The 23,079-nt window shown below is 35.3% G+C and overlaps 1 protein-coding gene across 1 annotated transcript in view; it reads left to right on the top strand.

Moving 5' to 3' along the window:
• Positions 1–22,814, top strand: part of ZDHHC2 (zDHHC palmitoyltransferase 2) — a 70,240-nt gene extending 47,426 nt beyond the window's left edge. The window contains exons 7-13 of the mRNA XM_025886031.2: positions 2,686–2,806; positions 4,997–5,129; positions 10,919–11,045; positions 11,329–11,421; positions 15,046–15,158; positions 17,831–17,905; positions 20,287–22,814. Of these exons, the coding sequence (XP_025741816.1) occupies positions 2,686–2,806; positions 4,997–5,129; positions 10,919–11,045; positions 11,329–11,421; positions 15,046–15,158; positions 17,831–17,871 (628 nt within the window). The 3' untranslated portion in view covers positions 17,872–17,905; positions 20,287–22,814. The remainder of the gene's footprint in view (positions 1–2,685; positions 2,807–4,996; positions 5,130–10,918; positions 11,046–11,328; positions 11,422–15,045; positions 15,159–17,830; positions 17,906–20,286) is intronic.
• Positions 22,815–23,079: the final 265 nt, after the last annotated feature.

Here is a 23,079-nt window from a genome sequence, read left to right as displayed (position 1 = left end):
AGAAAAGTTAAAGAGTGGGCTTAAAGTCACATGGCATGTTTTTTTGGACTCCAAAGGCCACATTCTGTCTGTTTTTTTCTATATTATGTTCTTTTTCCTATTTAGAATCAGAAAGCAATTGCCCTGAAACAGGGCCAATTGCTATTTGCACTAAATTTTATTTTTTTTAAGATTTTTTTTAAGATTTCATCTATTTATTTGAGAGAGAGCGCAAGCGAGAAAGAGCATGAGGGGAGGAGGGGTGGAGGGAGAGGGAGAAGCAGGCTCCCCGCCGAGCAGGGAGCCCTATGCAGGGCTCCACCCCAGGACCCTGGGACCATGACCCAAGTCGAAGGCAGACACCCAACCCACTGAGCCACCCAGGTGCCCTTATTTGCACTGAATTTTATTTTTTTTAAGATTTTATTTATTTATTTGATAGAATGAGAGAGAGAGAGAGAGAGAGAACATGAGATGGGGGAGGGTCAGAGGGAGAAGCAGTCTCTCCGCTGAGCAGGGAGCCCGATGCGGGACTCGATCCCGGGACTCCAGGATCATGACCTGAGCCGAAGGCAGTTGCCCAACCAACTGAGCCACCCAGGCGCCCCTGCACTGAATTTTAAACAGCATATAAGGGATAATTACCTTGAGCATGTTTTGTTTCTCCATATAAAATCATTCAGACTCAGAATACATCTCTTCCTTTTCAAATTGAGTCTACAAAGCAGTAGGGAGTTAAAACATTTCACTGTCTGTTATGAAGAGACATTTTATTACTACATTTCCTCAAGTGTAAAGTACATATCAAATGCTAAGATACTTGGTTTTTATTTACTGACTTTCTCTTCTGTTTCCTAAGTGACAGATAAGTTACATTACACCATGTTCCTAAATAGAAGTTAAAGTAAATTAGATGTTATGAAATCTGTAATCAAAATCATTTTACTTTTTATAAAAATGCTATGTATCATTTAATATAAAAGCTGCCTTCTTACATTCTCATAGGAAGAGAAACAATCTTTCTTATCCCTTCTTATTTTCCCCCAGTGCACAAAAGTCATTGTCTTCACCCTCACCCTCCAAAGTGTTATGGCTCCCCAGCTTCTGTCTATGCATTCTCTCCTCTGGAAACTAAACAAGAAAGCAAGGGGAATATCCTGTATCCTTTGGAGACAGAATGCAATTGGACTAGGCTTGTTTGGAACTCTGCAGTATGATTTCTTGCCATTATTTCATTCAGATGTCAGAGAAGGCAGCCTCAGTAATTGGTTTGCACTCACACTAGAACCGTCACGTTTTCATATCATGTGCACCTACAATTTTTGCCTTCTTTATGAGCTTATTTGCCATATAAAATACCCTTATGTTCCAAAGTTACTAAATCTAGTCCTGGTCCCTTTACCTTATGTTTCTTGAGGTAGATGATATAAGCACTTTTCTGTTTCTTTCCCCCCAAATATTCAGTTTATTCATAAGCCTGATAATGTTTACCTTTTTAGTTTTTTTAATTAATTTTTTTTATTGTAGGTACACTTACGTGGCACCTAATCTCTTCACACATTTTTAAGTGCACAGTACAGTATTGTTAACCATGGGCACAGTGTCGTATAGCGGACTTCTGGAGCTTATTTATCTTGCATAGTTGAGTAAACATTTTCATGTGTACATTGTTTCACTTTAAAAATATAAAAAGAAAAATGTCTCAGCTTATGAGCAAAGTCAATAGAGACTGAGACTACCTGGCTAACATTAGAGTAGGACAAAGACATTTGAGGAGAGAAAACAGTATGTGTACATTCCATGCAGTAGGTTTATTATACCAGTTAACACAGTTACCTCAACCAGATACCCGTGATTTCCACTTAGGTGTTGTGTCACGTGCACAACAAGATCAGCCTGAAATTCCCTTGTTTTTGTCAAAAGGAAGATAAAAAAATGTTGATAGAAAAGTGTGACCCTAAAATCTAGTTGTATTTGTGTTTATGCTTTTTGATACAATAGTTTGAATTCATATTCCTCCTCTCCGAAATATAGTAACTTTAGAATGAGAACTGAGAATTACAAATCCTGTTTAGAACCAAAGGATATAGAGCCAGCTCTCTGGAATGTTTGTTTTGCAGATAAGGAAAAGGAAATTCCTATAGACTATTTCACTTGGTCAAGGCCACATGATTATTGAGTGTCAGATGCATCTTATGACCGTGGCTGTCTGGCTCTCAATCCTATTTCTTTTCTTAAACCTCCCCAGGATAATCAGTGGTATGCTGATGGCATGCATGTAGTTTGCAAAGATATTTCATCTAATTTGGGAAAATCTGAAAGATTTTAAATTACCTAATCATAGAAATATCCAAAGGTAACCAAGATCTTAGTAAGTTCCTCTTATCTGCCTTACTTCATTAGGTTTCTCACCAGCTCTGTGTTCTTAGGCATGTGCTTATTTGCATAATTGGACATGAAATATATGGTTCATAGTTGATTAAAGTAATATCACATACCAAATTAAAAAATCTAAACACAAATTCCTTTTTTAGCAAAATGGATTTTTTAATGTTTGTATGTGTAAAATTTTATGAGGCTTGCTTAAAGAAATGCCAGTAAATTTCAAATGATAGGAAACCAAATACTGTGTTAAAGATGAGCATATGCAGACGTAGGCTGAAAGTATACAACTCACTGAAAATGTTGTTTTTGTTTTGTTAACAGGGTGAACAATTGTGTTGGATTTTCAAATTATAAATTTTTCCTCCTTTTCTTGGCTTATTCTCTGCTGTATTGCCTTTTTATTGCTGCTACGGATTTACAGTATTTTATCAAATTTTGGACAGTAAGTCAATACCTTGGTGATTTTTTTCTAGCATACAAAAATATATAACAGATTTTCAGTAATTGAGTTATTTCAGATGCTGATTTTATAGACTAGAGCTCATTTATATATAGTCAATCCTCACTGTTCACAGATTCTGTGTTTGTGAATTCTCTTACTTGCTGAAATTTATTTGTAATCCCCAAATCAGTACTCACAGAGCTTTTGTGGTTCTTTGCAGACATGCACAGCGTGGGAAAAATTTGACCTGCCCCATGGGCACATTCCCAGCTGAGCTCCACAACAAACCGCCTTCTTGTTTGTTCTTAGTCTCTTCTCCTGTAAACAAGTATGCTTTTCAGTCTGTTTAGTGTCACATTTTTTGCATTTTTTATACTTATTGCTGGTGATTTTGCTATTTAAAATGGTCTTCATACATAGCGCTGAAGTGCTGACTGGTGTTTCTGAGCAAAAGAAGACTATAGCATACTTTATGGAGAAAATGCTTGTGTCGGGTAAGCTTCCTGCAGGCATGAGTCACGCTGCTGTTGGCTCTAAGTAATGAATCAATAATGTATATTAAATAACATGTCAATACGGTGTATTTAAGCAGAAATGCACATAAACAAGGTTGTGCATTGATCCTTTGACAAGAATAATGTGACCAGAGGCTCATAGGAACCTAACCCTGTATTTTCCCTGGGGCAGCGATTCCATATTTACAAATTCAGCATTCATGACACCTTTACAGAACATGACCACTGTGAATAATGAGAATTGACTATATTTGAAGTTTTATTTTCAGCATCTAAAAATTGAAGTGTTTTCTTTATGAGTAGAAAGACTGTTTTTTAAAACTATTATGTCTATAATATCCTGAGTTTTTATTAGGTATTGCTTGATTAGGCTTTAAGTAATTCATTTGTTTTCTGTGCTATATATTTTAAATGTAAGCAAAACAAAATTAAAATTGAGTATTATAAATATCCAAAGATACTCCTTGGGGCCCCCAAACAATGGTAAAAAACAAAAAACAAAAACAAAAACAAAAATAAGTTATCCCAGGCCAGGATTGCTTTATTGTTTTCATTAAATTATCCTTTATTATGATAAGAACTTTCTAAATTCCTAGATAATTTAGGTCAGATTTGAACCACATTGAATACTAAAGATTTATTGAATGCCTTTATGTGCCAGTTACATTGCCAAGCACTAGGAATATACAGGTGTATGGACATGCTGCTAGCATTCAAGAATACTTCAGTGTCTAGCATGAAGAATGATCCCTAATGAATGTCTGAAAGAATATAACCTCCCTGCTTCTCATTCCTGTGGATGGTTTTAGTTCCAAACCATAAATATATATGTAAAGGAGTGACCAGTTTTCACTGTGAGGACTCTGCTGTCAGAAGCTATGAGTGAGAGCTGGTGACCTGTGTCAATAGCGGATACTGAAATACTATGACTGTCTATCAGAAGGGGACAGGTGCTAACAGCTCTGGTGCTTTACTAAGTATCCGTAGCCCAAGCCTGCCATTCTAGAGTGGGTTTAGGTCTCCTTGGACAATACATACAAGAAGAGACAAACTGGTTTTGCTTTGAGATGGCCTGTTTTGTTACCTGGATATTGTAAGGTTTGTTTTAGACCAGTGTTATGCACTAGTGTTGATCTTTTCTGTGATGCTATTATTTAAAATAGCTTGAAGCATTATTGTGGATGTGTTGTTGTATGTGTTCTTGTTGACGCTGTTGTTTGTAGTACTGTAAAACATCAATAAGTATAGTAATTAACTGTGCCAATTAACCTTCATTTTCAGGCATTATAATAAAACTATTTAAATATTTGTAAAACTGTAGTGTGTTAAAACATTTTCAGGAAGTAAATAAAAAACTATATTTTATAGTTCTTTTATCTTGCTTCCTAGTATTATAGTTTACACATATACTACCATAATTTTTCTTTGATTCAGTTATGAAAAACAAAGTAAATATCCCAAATTTTAATATCTTTTTATATCTATATTCATTAATAGTAAACATTTTTTAAGCTTATGACATATATTTTTCCTCAAAGTTTTAACATAAAACCATGTATCTTTCTCCATATCTAAATTAAAAAAAAAAGTAGAGCAAAAAAAAAATCTTACTTACAAAAGTAGGGAAATACTTATCCCTTTGACAAAACATTTTATTTTCTTCCTTTCTTTATAGAATGGCCTACCCGATACTCAAGCCAAGTTCCATATTATGTTTTTATTCTTTGCTGCAGCTATGTTTTCTGTCAGCTTGTCCTCTCTGTTTGGCTATCATTGTTGGCTAGTCAGCAAAAATAAATCTACATTAGGTGAGTATTCCATTATTGTAGTTAACAGAACTTTAAAGACATAAATAGATACTCATCAAAAGTTGCCATATGATTAAATGCCAACCCGTCCTGATGTAAAAATCATTTTTATTCCCACACTGTTTTGTGGGATGGCGACTTAGGCACCTACAAATGCACTCGTTCTGTATATTTATTGACTGTCCATTGTGTGTAAAGCATTGTGTATATACGGTGGTGAACAAGGACAAAATAGTCTAGTGAGGGGCACAAAAAATCAATAACCAAACATAAAAGTAATTGCAAAATGCAAAGTGCTATCTAGGAAACAAACAGGATGCTGAGGTGTGGATCTGGCTGGGGACTGTGGAAGGGAACCTACTTAGAACGGTCAGGAAAGAGCTCACCAAAACAAGTATTTTACCTAAGAAGTCAGTCACGGTAAGAACCACAACATTTCAGGTAGAGAAAACAGTATGTTCAAAAGCCCCACAGAGGGGGCATGCAGCTAAAACAGCGCTCAATGGGAAATGTATACCTAGCTATAAATGATTCCATTAAAACAGAAATGTGTCAAATCAATTACTTTATATCTTAAGGAAGTACAAAAAGAACAGCAAAGTAAATCTGAAGCTAGCAAATGGTAGAAAATAACAAAGATTAGAAAGGAGGTAACAGAAATAGAGAATTTAAAAAAAGAAAAGTTCATGGGGCGCCTGGGTGGCACAGTCGGTTAAGCATCAGACTCTTGGTTTCGGCTCAGGTCATGATCTTAGGGTCCTGGAATCGAGCCCCGTGTCGGGCTCCATGCTCAGTGGGGAGTCTACTTGGGACTCTCTCTGCCTCTCCCTCTGCCCCTTCCCCTGCAGTCTCTCTTTCTCTAAAAAAATATATAAATAAATCTTTAAAAATAAATAAATTAAAAAAATTAAAAATAGAAGTTCAGTGAAATCAGTAATTGGTTCTTCAAAAATATCAACAAATTTTACAAGTCATTAGCTAGAAAGAAAAAATAAAGAAGACATTGCCAATGAAACTCAGTAATGAGAGGGGAATATTACTACTGAATTTACAGAAATAAAAGGATTATAAGTGAATACCCTGAACAACAAAATTTAGGTAGCCTAGATGAAATGGACAGACTCCAAGAAATACGCAAACTACTCTGCCCCTCTCCCTGCTCTCTCTCTCTCTGTCTTTCTTACATAAATACATAAATCTTAAACAACAACAACAACAACAACAACAAAAACCTGAACAGACCTGTAACAAGGAAGGGGATTGAATCAGTAATCAAAAGCCTCCCAACGAAGAAAAGCCCAGGACCAAATGGCTTCCCTGGTGAATTCCACCAAAAAAAATTAACATAAATTTTTCTCAAACTCTGTCAAAAATTAGAAGAGAGGATAACACTTTGTAACTCATTCTATGAGGCCAGCATTGCTCTAATACCAAGCTCAAAGATGTCTAAGACGACTGTAGACCAATACCCCTTATGAATATAGATACAAAAATCCTCAATAAAATACTGGAAAACCAAATCTAGCAGCTTATAAAAAGGATTATATACTGTGACCAAATAGGATTTATCCCAGGAATGCAAACATGTTTCAATATACAAAAATCAATCAACCACATTAATAGAATACACCACATTAATAGAGAGAAGAAAAGAAAAAACCACGTGATCAGTTCAGCTGATACAGAGAAAGTATTTGACAAAATTCAACACCCTTTTAAGATAACAAACTAGGGACACAAGGGAATTTCCTCAACACAAGGGGCTTCCTCAAGCCTTAAATGATAAAGTGCATTTATGAGAAATCTATAGCTAGTATCATACTCAATGGTGAAAAACAAAAATCTTACCCCTAAGACCAGTAACAAAACAAGGACTGCCACTTTTACTAGCACTATTTAACACTGTACTAGAAAATCTAGCCTGGAAAATTAGTCAAGAAAAATAAAGCCATCCATATTGGAAAGGAAGAAGTAAAACTATCTCTCTTTGCAGATAACATGATCTTCTATACAAAGAACCTTAAAGATACAATAATAAAAACAGAGCTAATGAACAAAATCAGCAAAGTTGCATTAGATCAATATGAAAGAAATCAGTTGTATTTCCATACACTAGCAAGGAACCATCCAAAAGGAAATTAAAGAAACAATTCTATTTACAAAAGCATCCAACATAGTAAAATGCTTAGGAATAAATTTAACTGAGGAGGTGCAACAGTAGGACACTGCAAACTACAAAGCTTGGCTGAATGAAATTAAAGACCTAGGTAAATGGTAAGACTTCCCATGCTCATATATTGGAAGATTTAATATTGTTAAGATGGCGATATGACCCAAAGTGATATACAGATTCAGGGTGATCCTGATTACGATTTCAATGGCCTTTCTTGCAGAAATGGCAAAGCTGATCCTCAAATTCATGTGACGTCGCAAGGCGCCCCGAATAGCCAAAACAGTATCCACCAAAAAATAAAACCAAGTTCTTCCTGATTTTAAAACTTACTACAAAATGACAGTGATCAAAACAGTGTGGTGTTGGCACAAGGATAGCAATATAGACCAATGGAAGAGAATGAGAGAATGAGCAATCCAGAAATAAGCCATACACCTTTGGCCAATTGATTTTCCACAAGAGTACCAAGACCATTCAATGGAGAAGATAATAGTGTCTTTAACAAATGGTGCTAAAACTATAAAACTCTTAGAAGGAAACATAAGGATAAACCCTCAGGATCTTAATATGGCAATGAATTCTTAGATACAATACCAAAAGCATAAGTAACAAAAGAAAAAAATAGATACATTGGACTCCACCAAAGTTTTAAAAATGTGTGCATCGAAGGACATTGTTAAAATAGTAAAAAGACAACCTACAGAATGAGAATAATATTTACAAATAATTTATCTAGGGGCGCCTGGGTGGCTCAGTCGTTGAGCGTCTGCCTTCGGCTCAGGTCATGATCCCAGGGTCCTGGGATCGAGTCCCACATGGGGCTCCCTCCTTGGCAGGAGGCCTGCTTCTCCCTCTCCCACTCCCCCTGCTTGTGTTCCCTCTCTCGCTGTGTCTCTCTCTGTCAAATAAATAAATAAAATATTAAAAAAACAAATATTTTATCTGACCCAGTATTCAGAATATAAAAAGAAATCATACAACTCAACAAGAAAAAGACCAACAGCCCAATTCAAAAAACTGGCAAAGAATTTGAATAGGAATTTATTTATTTATTTTAAAGATTTATTCATTTTATTTATTTGAGAGAGGGAGAGAGAATGTCAAGCAGACTCTCCACTGAGTGCTGGAGCCTGACCTGGGCTCGATCTCAGAACCCTGAGATCACAACCTGAGCCAAAACCAAGAGTTGGACACTGAAGAGTCGGACTGAGCCACTGAATAGACATTTAAATAGACATTCCTCCAGTGAAAATATACAGTTGGCCAAAATGCACATAAAAACATGCTCAACATCATTAATCATTAGGGCAGGGTAATCAAAACCATAGTTACTGCTTCACACCCAAATCAACAAAATATAAAGCAAGCGTAGCTGGGGATGTGGAGAAGTCGGAACCTTCAGACTTGGCTGCTAGGAATGTAAAATGGTGAATCCACTGTAAGCAACAGTGGCTGTCTCCTAAAAAGTTAAATATGAAATTATCATATGGACCAGCAATTGCACTCCTTGATATTTACCCCAAATAACTGAAAGCAGCGACTCCAACAGATAGTTATACGTCAGTGTTCATAGCAGCACTCTTCACAATAGCCCAAAGATGGAAACAATCCAAATGTCCATGAAAGATGAATGGGTAGAAAAAATGTGATATTTTCTAGGCAATGGAATATTACTCAGCCATAAGAAGAAATGAGATACTGATGCACACTACAACATGCATGAACCTTAAAAAATTGCTAAGTAAGAAGCTGATCTCAGAAGGTTCATATTATATAATTTCATTTATATGAAATATCCAGATTAGGTAAGTCCATAGAAAAAGAAAGCATATTGGTAGTTTTCAGAGGATGAGAAGAAGGGAGAATAGGGAGAGTCTGCTTAATGGATATGGAGTTTCTTCTGGGGTGATGAAAATATTTTTGAACTTGATAATTGCACAGAATTATGAATGTACTAAATGCCATTGATTTGTTTACTTTAAAATAGTTAATTTTGTATTCTGTGAATTTCAGTCCAGTTTAAAAAAAAAGTCCTATAGGAGAAGAGCTAGAAATATTTGGGGTTTTTTTTAAGATTTTTATTTATTGAGAGAGAGAGAGTGGTAGAGAGAGAGAGCATGAGAGGGAGGAAGGTCAGAGGGAGAAGCAGACTCCCTGCTGAGCAGGGAGCCCGACACGGGACTCGATCCTGGGACTCCAGGATCATGACCTGAGCCTAAGGCAGTCAACTGAGCCACCCAGGCACCCGAGGTAGGAGTATTTGTAACACTATCTACATGGTGAGAGCATAGAAAGCTAAAGAACGGAAAATATACTATGAGGTTTGAGAAGTAAGTAGGGACTAAGCTAAGTAGTATCTTCTAGACTAAGATTAGGAGTTCAGGAATGCAACCAGGACTTATAAATCCTTATTATCTCAAAGGACACTTCAAGCTAAGAGACACCATGATTATAGTAGTGAAGATTAATTATAGTATATAGTCAGTGAATGTTAATTTTTAACATTCAGGTGAGATCTTACTACAGCAAATATTGTTCAGGTGAACATATTGACATAGTAATTTCTAAACAAAGCATCTTATTTATTATATGTTGGATAATGAAATTATAATTCATCAGAAGAAAATGAATTATTTCTAGAAGTGTTTAATCTCTAGGAACTTCTAGATTTAACTTGTAACACTGAAAGGCCTTCCTTTGGACGATATGGTCCTACAATTATAAAAAGATTTTATTAAAAGCTGTATAACCCAGGATGACAAATGCTAAGGATCTTGCAAATTGTCACATTTTTCATAGTACCATGACTCTGTTAGAATTTTCTTTTTTAAATGATGGACAAAAAAAAAATCATACTTCTACGTTTGTTCATGTTCCCCAAATAAAAGTTTAGATTTTGTCTCTCGGCATTATTTAAGAAGCATTTAAAGGATAATGGAAGGAACGTTGATCACATTGTTCACATTCCACTCTGTCATTTATTTGCTGTGTGATCTTGGACACGTCCCACAGCCTCTCTGAATCTCGATTTCCATATGCAGAGTAGGTATAACCAGACACAGTGTTGGCTTCTGCACTGGATCCTGCTTCAGATAAGCCAGCTTTAAAGTAAATTTTTGGCTAGCTGGAAAAAAAAATGTTTGGAGAAGATAAGATTTAAATGAAATTGGAAAATGGAATTTATTGACTGAAAAAGGGAATTTGTAGAATGTATGTAAAGTACAGTGTCATTGGTTAAAAAAAAAACTGTGTAGGTTTGTGTATATCTCTATCCATTCATTCATCTATCCATCCACACATCTAACTAAAAAAGGTCCAGAAAACATAAAGTTTTAATTTTTTTGCTTATTTGTGTTTTCTAATTTTTTTTGCAATGCACTGTGCTGCTGTAATAGTTAAAGGATTCTTTAAAAAGTAAAATAAATGTAATCATATCTTATGATTATTTTAAAACAGAATAGACAGTCTGTGTTGCAGAGCTATTTATAAGTACATAAGTACTCACAAGAGGCTAGCCATCGATTTTTAGAGTTCCTCATTTAGTCCAATAATTTCTAACTATGGGGGTTCCTAGATATGTTCTGTACTCACCTGGTTGCTCTACCATCTTTTGTAGAGGCGTTTAGAAGTCCTGTATTTCGACATGGAACAGATAAGAATGGATTCAGCTTGGGTTTCAGTAAAAACATGCGACAAGTTTTTGGTGATGAAAAGAAGTACTGGTTGCTACCCATTTTTTCAAGGTATTTTGTGGTGAAAATATTCAGGTTTTAAACCAATGAAAGCAATCCAACAGAAGAACTATAATCCTGCATAGGAATTCCTGTTCTTTAAAGAATTATTTTGTGATTCACTGTTACATGGATGCAAAAGTCAGTTAACACATCATCTCCTTGCACATGCCATATGGAAGCCAATGTCTGTATCCACAAGATAACTGTATTCTGCTCGCAAACATCACATTGTGGCAGTTTCACGCTGTTGTCTTGTTTACTGCTCAATTGTAAGTTTTAATTTTCATTATAGTCTAGGTGATGGCTGCTCCTTTCCAACTTGCCTTGTTAATCAGGATCCTGAACAAGCATCTACTCCTGCAGGATTGAATTCAACATCGAAAAAGTAATTCCATATTTTTTTTCTGTTTTAGTTTCAAATAATATGTCCTATCCTCCTATGTCCTTTGGCTATATATTTCTTTGAAAAACGTTTAAGAACATAAGATAATTTACTATAATGGTTCCCACTTGGAATGAGGGAGAGAAGAAAGTACAGTTGGGGAAGGGGACGTAGTGAACTTCAAGTATAACTGATTTTTAAAAGTTAGTGCTTAAAAGAAGAGAATTTAAGTCCAGATTAGCTCCCTTGGTGATCAGGTGAGCAGACAGTAAACTTGCCCTCTGACCCTCCAGGTCCTTTCTGTCTGTGGTAATTGTAACATTATAACGAGATCAGAAGAACGTCCCTGGATTAAGCTTTTGGAGATCAAATGGAATCCCCAACACCTGCTTGATAGTGCACCATATTCTTAATGCTTGTTAAAAACCTGTAAACATTATCTGGGCCATTTTGGTGGAAAGAGAAGGGAAGGAGTCTTGGGAATTTAGTATCTGGAGACTTTTGCCCTTGCTGGAAGTCTGTTCTCGTTCCACTCTGCCAAGAATTTGAGGAAGACCTCAAAATTTGGTTTTGACTTTGGTACTAACTGGCAAAAGGCAAAACTACTTAAAATTTTTACACGCTATGTATGAATTTGTAAGTTTGTAACACTAATTTTTGTATGTTTAAGACAGATTTATTTGAATATGGCCATACCTCTAATTTTTAAATAAAAGCTGATAGCAAGAGCATAACCATAATATCCTTCTTAATTTTAGAAATGTTCTGTTGCTGGAATGCCACGCACGTAACAGCTGTACCTACACTCCTCCCATCTCATGTGGATTTCTTATTGATCCACAATACTTCCTCTGGTGGAGCCTGTCATGACCACAGAATTCTTCTTGAGTCAGTGACCCTGGTCGCCATTCCAAAACATTTTAAATTGTCACGAGATGAAGCCTATTTGCCAACCCATCGCTAGAGTGACCTTTGTACAGACTCAACAAGTTAATAAGGAGGCCATTCTGATGTGATTTATAGGGACGTTCAAAGGCACCAGAGTCTTACTGGGACATGCCCTCTGAGTTTTGTCTTGACCATTCAAGGGTTGAGGGTTTTTCTTATATCTTGATGCAGAAAAATCTCATTTGAATAGATTATTTGGAGTGTTTTCAGGTTTTTATAAAGTTTACTAGTAGTTCTCAATAATGTTTTTTGCCTTTTGAGTGGTTTTTGTAGTTCAAGGAGATTTGGGTTTCTGAGATATATCTCTCCTTCTGCTAAGTGTACCATAGGCTTTGGGAGAAATCCTAGTTCTGGCACTGTTGCCCAGTTAGGTGCTCTCATAACCACTATGGGCTTCTCTTCCCTTTCCTTTAAATTTTGGGATTGAATTTTGACAGCTGAAGTATCTTTTATATCATTCTGTCATTTCCCCTGATCAGCCCATATAAAACTGGTATGGCAAGTGATGATGTCTCCTCTGTACTCCAAAGTTTTATGTCTGGCTGTCTACTCAACTTTCCCACTTAAATATCTAAAAGTCATCTCCCACTGAACAGGTGCAAAGCAGAACTCTTGATTGCCAGACATAGACACCCTCACCTTCAGCTCAAATCTGATTCTCCTCCATTCTTCCGTATGTCGTATTAGTGACCCTCAGTCTCTCAGGTGTTCCAGCCAGGAGCTGTGGAGTCATCCTAGATTCCTCTTTCAATTACCTTGCATTTACTCCATTTGCAAATCCTTTCACATGCCCCTTCAAAATATGCCAATAATCCCAGTACTTTCTTACCACCTTCAGACTGCTTTCTGGTCCGAGCCATCATTTCTCACAGAGGTTATTTCCATGCCTTCCTTACTGATCTTTCTGATTCCATGTTTGCCCTACTCCAGTCTGTTCTCCATTAAGAATCAGATTGTGTCACTCTCATGCAGAACCCTCCGTTGGCTTCCCATCTTAATCAGCATAAAAGTGAATGCGCGTCCTTACCTTATCTGGTCTAATCTGGCCTCAGTATCTCTCTGTTGTCATCCTGTGCCACTTTCCCATCACTCACCATCCTCAGACACACAGATCTTGCTGGTCCTCAAATATACCAAGCTTGTCCCTTATTTAGTGCCTTTGTACTTGCCAGTTGCTCTTCCTAACCATTTTTCCTCCAGGTATCTGAATGCTCTTTGACCTTCTCTTCCTCACTTCTAGCTCAGATGTAACTTCACGATAGAGGCCATCTTTGAAAACCCTTTGTAAAATAGCTCCTCAACTTCTCCATACCTCTCTTTTTCTATTGTCATGGCTCTTACTGTCACCTTACTGAGTTATTATATATTTGCTATTTACTATTATTCCTCCTCAGTTACAATGACATTTCCATGCGATCAAAGACTATATTCATGGATGTAATTGGTACTTAATGAATACTGTTGAATGAATGGATCCTTCTTTGCCATTTGTTAGAGTCTTATTAGTAGTAACCAATATGCAAGGAGTCCCTACACCAGGACCTAGTTAGTATGCTGTACCTGGTATATGGTCCCTCTCTTGAAGAATAATTAGAGTAAAAGAGGATTTTTTTTTTCATATAAATAGGAGACATGCTTTTTCTTTTTTTAAGATTTACCTCCAAAATTTCAATAAGGGGATGTTAGAGTTGCACAAAATTAAACTATTTTCAAATTTTAGATATGAGGTAATTATTAAGGAACAAAAGCATATCCTTTCAAAAATATAGTATAGTCAATTCACATATGTGAAATTATTCTTGGAAGAATTTTAAGTATTTTTTTCTTTTGAACATTATTGTGATTACTATTTCAGGGTGTTCTAAAATTACACTTAGAGTTTCTATGCCAGTATTTTTTTCTATCTAAGTGAAATGTTATTTTAATTTATATTTTTATGCCATTCAATATGTCAATATATAGCATGTCTACTTAAATTTTAAAACTTACATTCTTCTTTTAAGACTCTTTATTCCCCAAATTAAATGTCACATTTGTAAGACCTGGTGATGTCAGATGTTTTCAACATTTCTGCAAGATAGTGCTCAAATTTGTTTCAGTTTCGTAGAGGAAGATAGAGAATTCTTTGTTCAAGACTAGTTAGGCCACTTTAGAAACACTAGGCCAGTTTTTCTCAAACTTGTCTTCCTACCATTACTTTCATATATTTTTTTCCATATCCACATACCACTTACAAAACTAATATTTTTATTTAATATATTTAGTTAAATTGGCACTGAAGCTTATTTTTAAATCAAACATTATGTCACTCTCATAAATGAAAACTAGTATAATTTGCCATAAATAGAATATAACTTAAAAAAATAAAATTGATAATAAAATACTGTTAAATTCTAACTAGATTCCCTTACCTGCTAAAGCCAGAGGCAGAAGCCTGTTCTCTGTATTAAAAACGGAGACTTGCCAAAGTTAAAGATGGTCACCTTACTGTGTTCAGAAGAATGAAAAGAGAATGGAAGGAAGAACGGTTTTCTCGTTGCGAGTCAGTGTGATACATGCCTTATTCCCTATGCCCCAAATTCTCTTGGGAAGTGGTTTGAATTCGGCTCTTTGAGAAACACTCCACTCAATACTATCAATAACTAACATATGATTATGATGATGATTATGATTATTCAGTCCTGAAAACCATCAGTTTCCTGCAAAGCCATTGCGAGAGTCCCAGAGCCATCTTCTCACTGATTCTCCATCTTGGACAGAGAGCGGCACAAACCCGGGGAAAGGCAAAGCTGGTAAGGGTGTGCTGACTTGGCTGCTGTTCTTAATAGATTTCATTTATAAAAGGTGTAAGGGGTGCAAAAATGCCAGCATAGTACCGACAGAATCTTTCTTGCTTCAGAGTTGAACGCCCATTGTAAATTTAGAATTATCTTCAGGAACTTCTGTTTGTAAAGGACTTTGATTAACGTCTGTTAACTGAAGATCATTTTGTGAAAGATCTGCATTGCTTTTATTCCAGCTTAAGAAACCAATAATTTCAGATGATGGACTCTGAAAAACAAACTGAGGGTTCTAGAGGGGAGGGGGTAGGGGGATGGGTTAGCCTGGTGATGGGTATTGAGGAGGGCACATTCTGCATGGAGCACTGGGTGTTATGAACAAACAATGAATCATGGAACACTGCACCAAAAAACTAATGATGTAATATATGGTGATTAACATAACAATAAAAAATTTTTAAAAAAAGAAACCAATAATTTCAAATACTGCCTATTTAATAAAATGATACAAATATACTCAAATTATACATATTTAATGGAAAATGTAATCAATTCAGACAAAAGATTGAAAAATATCTAGTAAAACGGATCTTAAATTATATGGTTCTTTTACTCAAAGATTTCCATCCAGTTTCAAAATGTCAAAGTAAAGTTACTGCATAATTACCATAACTTTAGCTGTTATTTCTTCAGATCCCACTCACATTTCCCTTGTTATCATTGTTGATTTTAATCTTTGACTGCTTCAGTCAATATAGCTTATTGGCAAAGAAAAGGCAAGGCTTTGAAATCAGACCTGATTTTAAATCCCAGTTTGGACACCTAATCAGTGTGTGATATTTGTAGTAACCTAACCTCTTTTAGATGTAGCTTTCTTTCTTTCTTTTTTTTTTTTAAGATTTTATTTATTTATTTGAGAGAGAGAGAGCATGAGTGGAGTTAGGGGCAGAGAGAGAGGGAGAAGCAGGCTCCTCACTGAGCAAGGAGCCCGACGTGGGGCTCGATCCCAAGACCCTGGGATCATGACCTGAGCCAAAGGCGGATGCTTAACTGACTAAGTCACCCAGATGCCCCTAGACGTAGCTTTCTTTCTTTAAAATGCTACTTATTTCTCAGGGTTGGTGAGGATTAACCAAAATGTGTGATCATACATGTAGCTGTATGTATATATGTGTGGTGTCCCTATAAATAAGTATAAAACCATACATCCATGATTAAGGCACTATTAGCCAGAAAAATCTCCTCTTTATTTCTAGTCCTTTCTTCAAACTCTCTCCTAGTGCTGCCTGACTTTGACTCCTTGCACTTTATTTATTTTTTAAGATTTTGTTTATTTGAGACAGCATGAGAGAGAGAGAGAGAGAGAACTCGAGCAGGGGAAAATGCAGAGGGAGAGGGAGAAGCAGGCTCCCTGCTCAGCAGGGAGCCAAGTGTGGGACTTGATGCGGGGCTTAATCCCTGGACCCCGGGATCAGGACCTGAGCCGAAGACAGACACTCAACTGACTGAGCCACCCAGTGCCCCGGCTCCCTGCACTTTAAAGTGTTTGTTGTTTTATTTGAAATCTCTTTGGGATTTAGTGATAGTGAAAAATAGTCCTAAGTAAAAATTCTAAAGTCATTAATTAACCTACAGTCATATTCTCCTAAAATACAGGCTTTCTTTAAAGAGTCTTGTTCTTAAGGAAAATAAATGCCCTCCAAAGATGCCCATCGCGTGGGTATCCATAATTTGGTCTCTCTCTCTTCACCTTCAAGCCTGTCATTCCATCATCCAATCTATGGGAAGAACTAGACATCGCCTAAATGAAAATTGATGCCACCTATTAGCCCTTTGAATCCATCAGTTTCCTTAGAGGCAAAGAAGTGATGTATAATTGGGGGTCAATTTTCGGGGGGTAGAAAGACAAAGAGCTCCCTTTCTTTCTGAAGGGATTCATGTTGCCTCATATAGTTCTGCATTAACATAGAAGCGATTTCTTAGTTTCTGTGTGCTGTTAATCATTTGGCATGTTAGGTTAATTTTCTGTTACTTGCATGGATGAATTGGGAACTTATTTAAAGTTTAAAGGGTGCTATAAAAGAAGGAAGACAAACGTGAGAAGGAAGAGGTGAGAAAGGGCTCAAAGATTAGTTTCACCAGAAGGAGGGAGGGAAATGTAGAATTAGGAACAGCACTCTAAGATGATGTGAGAATTGCCAGGTCCAGTGTATCTTTCATGTTTTTGTTCACCCGTCCCACTTCCTAAGGTGTATGTCTCTTTTTATGTATTTATTTTTTTAGAGAGGGAGAGACAGGGGGAGGGGCAGAGAGAGAGAGAGAATCCTAAGCAGATTCCGCGCCTGGTGCGGAGCCTCAGGCAGGGCTGAATCCCATGACCCTGACATCATGACCTGAGTGGAAATCAAGAGTCCAATGCTTAACCGACTGAGCCATCCAGGCGCCTCTGTATATCCCTTTTTAAAGTGCATTTTGTGACACTGGTAGTTGCCAATACTGTAGTGTGTGTGTGTGTGTGTGTGTGTGTGTGTGTGTGTGACCATCTTACAAATCTGTGCTATGTGCAGGGCACCTTTGGAATCATACTGGGGGCATTCAGGGATGAATAAACAAGTCTCTGCCTTATTTGTTCAAAAGCAACACCCCCTTGCAAACAAAATGCTAATTTATGTTCTTTTTTGAAGGTATGAGCAATCCTGCATTAACCATGGAGAATGAGACTTAACTCTTCAAACAAAATAAATTCATACTTTATGAAAGTAAGTTGTTTTTCCTTTATTGTTATGTTTTATACTTTTAACAGCTTTTCAGTTCTTTTAGGGCAAATAGTTACCGTAAACATTATTATTTGTTTTTGAGTGATTGAAATTTTAGGATGTTTTAGTTCACCCTTAGGATCCGATTAATCATGCTGGAGACCTCTGAATGTGGACCTAACTTTGGTGTTAGCTAGTATGTAATGTTAACTTGACAAGTAATAGAAATAAGTTGAACAAAATTCATTTTTATAGAAATGCACTAAATGGCAAGGATTGTTTCTAAAATATTGAACTTTACATGATGATTTTCTTGCCATATGATAGGATATTGCAATTTTTTATTTTTATTTTTTTCTATCCTTCTGATATACAGTGGTTATAACCTTGACCATCTATCAGTAGAATCTCAGTGGGTTTAAGTACAAGATAATTATATCTTGTTAGTGAAAACCTCCCTCATCCCTATTTTTGGTTACAGTAGGACCCCATATCAGGTGTTATCCTTAAAATAACAACTGTTCCCAAGTCATTTTCTTTAAACCATAAATATTTTTAAACCTGTTGCTCCAAATCAATTAAATAATCTTTAAAAAAAGATTATTTATTTATAAACCTTCAGTGAATACAATAAAGAGCCCCTTTGGAACAAAGCCATAAACACCCAAACAAAACAAACTATATGTATTGTTAGAATAAACCTAGTGTAGAGTTGAACAGTAAAGTTATCAAGACAAATCTTTATTTACAAAACTGCAATCCAGAATACTAAAGTCTAAAGAAAGCAAGAGAAGGGAATCTAAAACAAAATAATTTGTGTCAAAGTATTTCACCAATATCTGCTTTTTTTTCTTTGTTTTTTAACACATTTTAATCCTGAAAATCTGTTTGTTTGTTTTTTAAATCCGTTTCTTTGTTTTGATAGCAAAATACTGATCTGGCAATTTGCCAGTTGACTAATGTTTTGGTTTTGGATGACTGTAGTAATGGTGTAGTTGATCAGATTAATCATAACTATGGTTAGGATAGTGAAAATTTAATCTTAATTTGGTTAAGTAGCAAAGAGACAATACTAATTTTCTGGAAGTAATTCTTAAAATGTTACTATGAATACACAAATCCAAATCACTATTACCACAAATAAAATATTTTACAGAAATAATTCTATAAAGCATATAAGGTTTCACAGGATTGTTTTTCAGTATTTTGAATCATTAGTTCTAATATACCAATGTTTGTGGCATCATATATGTTAAATATTTTACAAGTTTACATAGTAATATTGTGTATAAGTCACGTAGACTTCCCACTATTTTGACACAGGACCAATGTGGTTTGATCATCATTATTCTCAACACTTTACACAATACCCGACACATAGTAGGTTCTAAATAAGCATTTTGTAAATAAATGATAGAAAAACATCATTAAAATTAAAAATCTCACAGAAACTGGTTTTATTACATACGAATATATGACATTAGTGGTCATAATAACCAAATGGCAGCATGAATCAGCTATGGTGTAAAAAAAAAAACAGTAATTTTGTGATGTAATGTTTTCATTCTATTGATCTAACTGGTGACATTTAAATGTTTCTTTAAAAAATTGAATTTTCCCAAGGTAGCTACTATTCCAAATAGTTTTTAAAAGTTTCAAAATAGTTTTTCCTGCTTTATATCTCAGACTTGCAATTTGTTCAAGTTATATATTATTATATATTATATTGAATAATATCTGATATTGCTATGCTTAATTTAATTATATTACCAAATGATATTTTCATATTCTCTTTTCTTCTTGAAGTACATTAGTAAATTATCTGTGGGATTTTTATAACATATTAATTCATCATACTTTACAGATAATTATGTACCTAGACCCATAGCAGCACTAATGTGTAAGTTACATTTAGCCTTTTCAACCTTCCCTCTTATTCAACTAAAAAATGCTGTGGTTGTACGCACATGAAATTTCAAAATTATTTTCCTAAATCCCTATTCCAACTCAGCTGTCACTCCTAAACTCCTACTGGCCTCAAACACATCCAGAAAGGAACCCTACCACTCAAATCGGGGCCCCAAACCAGCAGCATCGGCATCAGCTGGGAGCTCAATAGAAATGTATAATTTTGGACCTTACCCTAGAACTACTGAATCAGAATCTGCATTTTCACAAAATCCTCTGGTCTTGTAATATGCACATTATAGTCTGAGAAGCACTGGTGTAGAGGTCTGTATTCAAGAGCATATCTGATCTTTCTAGCCTAGAAAACATTTTAATTTTGAACAAAGAATGCTATTCAACAAACATTGAATGAATTGGTTAGTTTTTTGTTTTTTATAGTTCACACAATAGTTTCATGATTTCTGTTTCATTTCAAGGTATCAATGCTGTAGGTGGATGGAAGAGGCTTCCCACAGGAAGGCACCATTAGCCTGTTGTTCCCATTTCCCTTTGGCTGGCTATGCAGAATATGAATTGGTTAGTTCTCTCCAAGCCGTTGCTTAAAACATAACACCTTTTTAAATCCAATATACAGATTGTTTCAACTAACACGAATTCTTGTTAAATATTAGAAGTAATTAAAGTTTATGCATCAAGGGCAAAAATATCTTCTATCATAAAAACTTGGAATAAATTCATGGGCTAATTTTCAACCAAATATTTGGGTAGTACAGTGTATACACATAAAAAGCCCATTAATCATCTGATTTTCTGATTCAGAAAATTGAGCCTATTAAGATACTGAAATTTAAAAGATTTCAAATTACAGTATAATGACAGCTTTATTAGTTACCTGTGAGGTGGAGGTAGCATATCAGTCTTGTTCCTTCCCTCTGTTGTGAATCCAGCCCCAGACTGAGTGAGCTATAATGACTATGAATTCATTGCAAATTTTAAGTGGCCTTGAAGATTACCACCATTTTTGCCAGACTTTAATTCTAGCCTTTGTTCACTGCTGGAAAAGAAGTATGATCATTGAAGCCTGAGCTCACTAATAAGCAACTAGCTAGCCAATATTTGTCACAACTAATACATTACTATTACATCCAAATTTTTGTCACAACTAATACACTACTATTACACCCAAAATTTATTTTTCATCTCGTCTGACCTTCTTAAATTGGGGGAAAATCTATAAAAACAATTACGAGATTGGTTTATGATGTTCTTTTGCCAGTCTTTTTAAAAAAAAAAAATCTCAATTTTTTTAGGTTATTTGTTCTCTTGAACATTGCAAAAATATTGAATTTTTAAGAATTCTTAATGGGCCACTAGATTAATCCTCCATTGATATCTATATTATTTGTGTCCCCTCATCAAAAGTATGACAACTAAACTTTATAGTTCTTCAAATACTTAAGATTAAATTATGCAAATCATTAAAAGAAATCATATACTTTTAGAAATTTAGTTCAATATGAACTAAATGGTGTGCTGTTTGGAAATTGAGTTTAAGGTAAACAAACTAAAGTGGCGTGTTTGTTGATGCCAAAATGTTCGGCTTCAGTAAATATACTAGGAAGCTCTCGTGCCTTGTATGCACCATTTGAAAAAGTTTTATTCGTTTTTTTGAGTGGAGTGTAAGTTTTGTAAATGTTAGAGATTAGAATAAGCCGTAAACAGTTTTTGGTACTAATTTTGAGAATTTAAAGCAGATTATCTTTTAAACTTACACAGCTAAGGAACTGGTATTTAATCAAAGAGAAAATGGTATTAAACTTTTCAAAATCTGAGTTAGACAAGAATGCAACACATAATAGACTAGTAGATCAGAGGATAATGGAGTAAAAAAGATCCTTGCAAATACTCATTCTTTCTAAAAATGTAAAGTTTTGTATTTAAATGAGTTTGTGAAAGAATCGTCAGCCAAATCCATTTTATAGACCATTTGAGTGTAATTCTTAATAGGATGGCACTCTTTTCAGATTTTTTTTCTCTTTTTTTAAAAGCTAAAGACTTTGATCTGACAATCTGTTTCAGAAAATCTCAGAAGATCTGATGCATTTTTTACTTTTTACTCTTAAAGCATTTTTTGGTCATCATTGTTTTATTACCTGAAGTGCCAGATTGGAACCTATAGGTACTGCTGAAAGTCTTAAGGACAACAGCATCACGTGATGTATTAAGAATTATATGCAGCCAGGTTATTTTCAAAGCACAGTACTATAGCCATTTTTGTGGACAGGATTCTGTGATATGTTCCTTCTTGTCAAAATAGAAGATAAGAAAAAAAGGAGGGGTTTTTATTCTTTACCTTGCTAGAGTACTGTTAAATTTTTCCTTTAGGTCTTTTGTGTAATTACTGAAATACATGAGTCAGTACACATTAGAATCAGATTCAAAAACAAACTTTTACAAATAAATTTTTTCCATTAAGTTGTAATGGTTCTCTTTTTGTTTTCATACAGTGGATAATCTTTTAAGGGTTTTTGTTTTTAATCTAGGTGGGTTATCATTTTTAGAGATGATGGCATATCTCATTAGATATGCAGTATAAAGTTTACCTGAGTGAATAAGGCATCAAATAGACCTACATTTTGTACATATTTATAAAATATACCTTAAAAACACTTTAAACATTTTATTTTAAAAAATTTAATTGTTAGACTCAAACTTGAAGACACTTACACTTCAACTATCCAGATAGTCCATTTAGCTGATAATTTTGATTTTTTTTTCGTTTTTAAAAATTCTACCATATAGGTAAAATTTTTAAGAATTTTTTTTAAAATATTGTACAAATACTTCATATACTTTAGTTCACTATTTGCCATTGTGCAAAAGAGGGTTTGTATTTTCAAAGATAAACTTATTGCATCTAAATACAATGATGGGACATTCAAGGCAGTGCTTATCCATGAATCTCTCCTGTTCTACCATAATAAAGTCTGGTTGATCACCTTTACTAGCTGTCTAAATGAAATTGCCTTTGCACTGACAATCGAAATCGCTTTAAAGATACACTTTTCCTAATCGTCTACCAGAGCTACTACAGACAAAATGGATCGACAACCTGGTCAGAACATAGGTCTTTTGAGAAGAGGTGGATGACAGGAGGAGATATGTGTTGGTAAAATGCTTCTGGGGACACTTAAAAACAGACTGCAAAGCTTGAGTACACTGTGTTCAACAGATAACTGGGGGATACGGCATGTTTGACAGTAACTACG

The sequence above is a fragment of the Callorhinus ursinus genome, unplaced genomic scaffold (genome assembly GCF_003265705.2).
Source record: "Callorhinus ursinus isolate GAN/ISIS: 27379988/994484 unplaced genomic scaffold, GSC_fseal_2.0 scaffold17, whole genome shotgun sequence".
Lineage (NCBI taxonomy): Eukaryota > Metazoa > Chordata > Mammalia > Carnivora > Otariidae > Callorhinus > Callorhinus ursinus.
The sequence above is the reverse complement of the archived record's forward strand: the minus strand, read 5'-3'. Positions and strand labels throughout refer to the sequence as shown.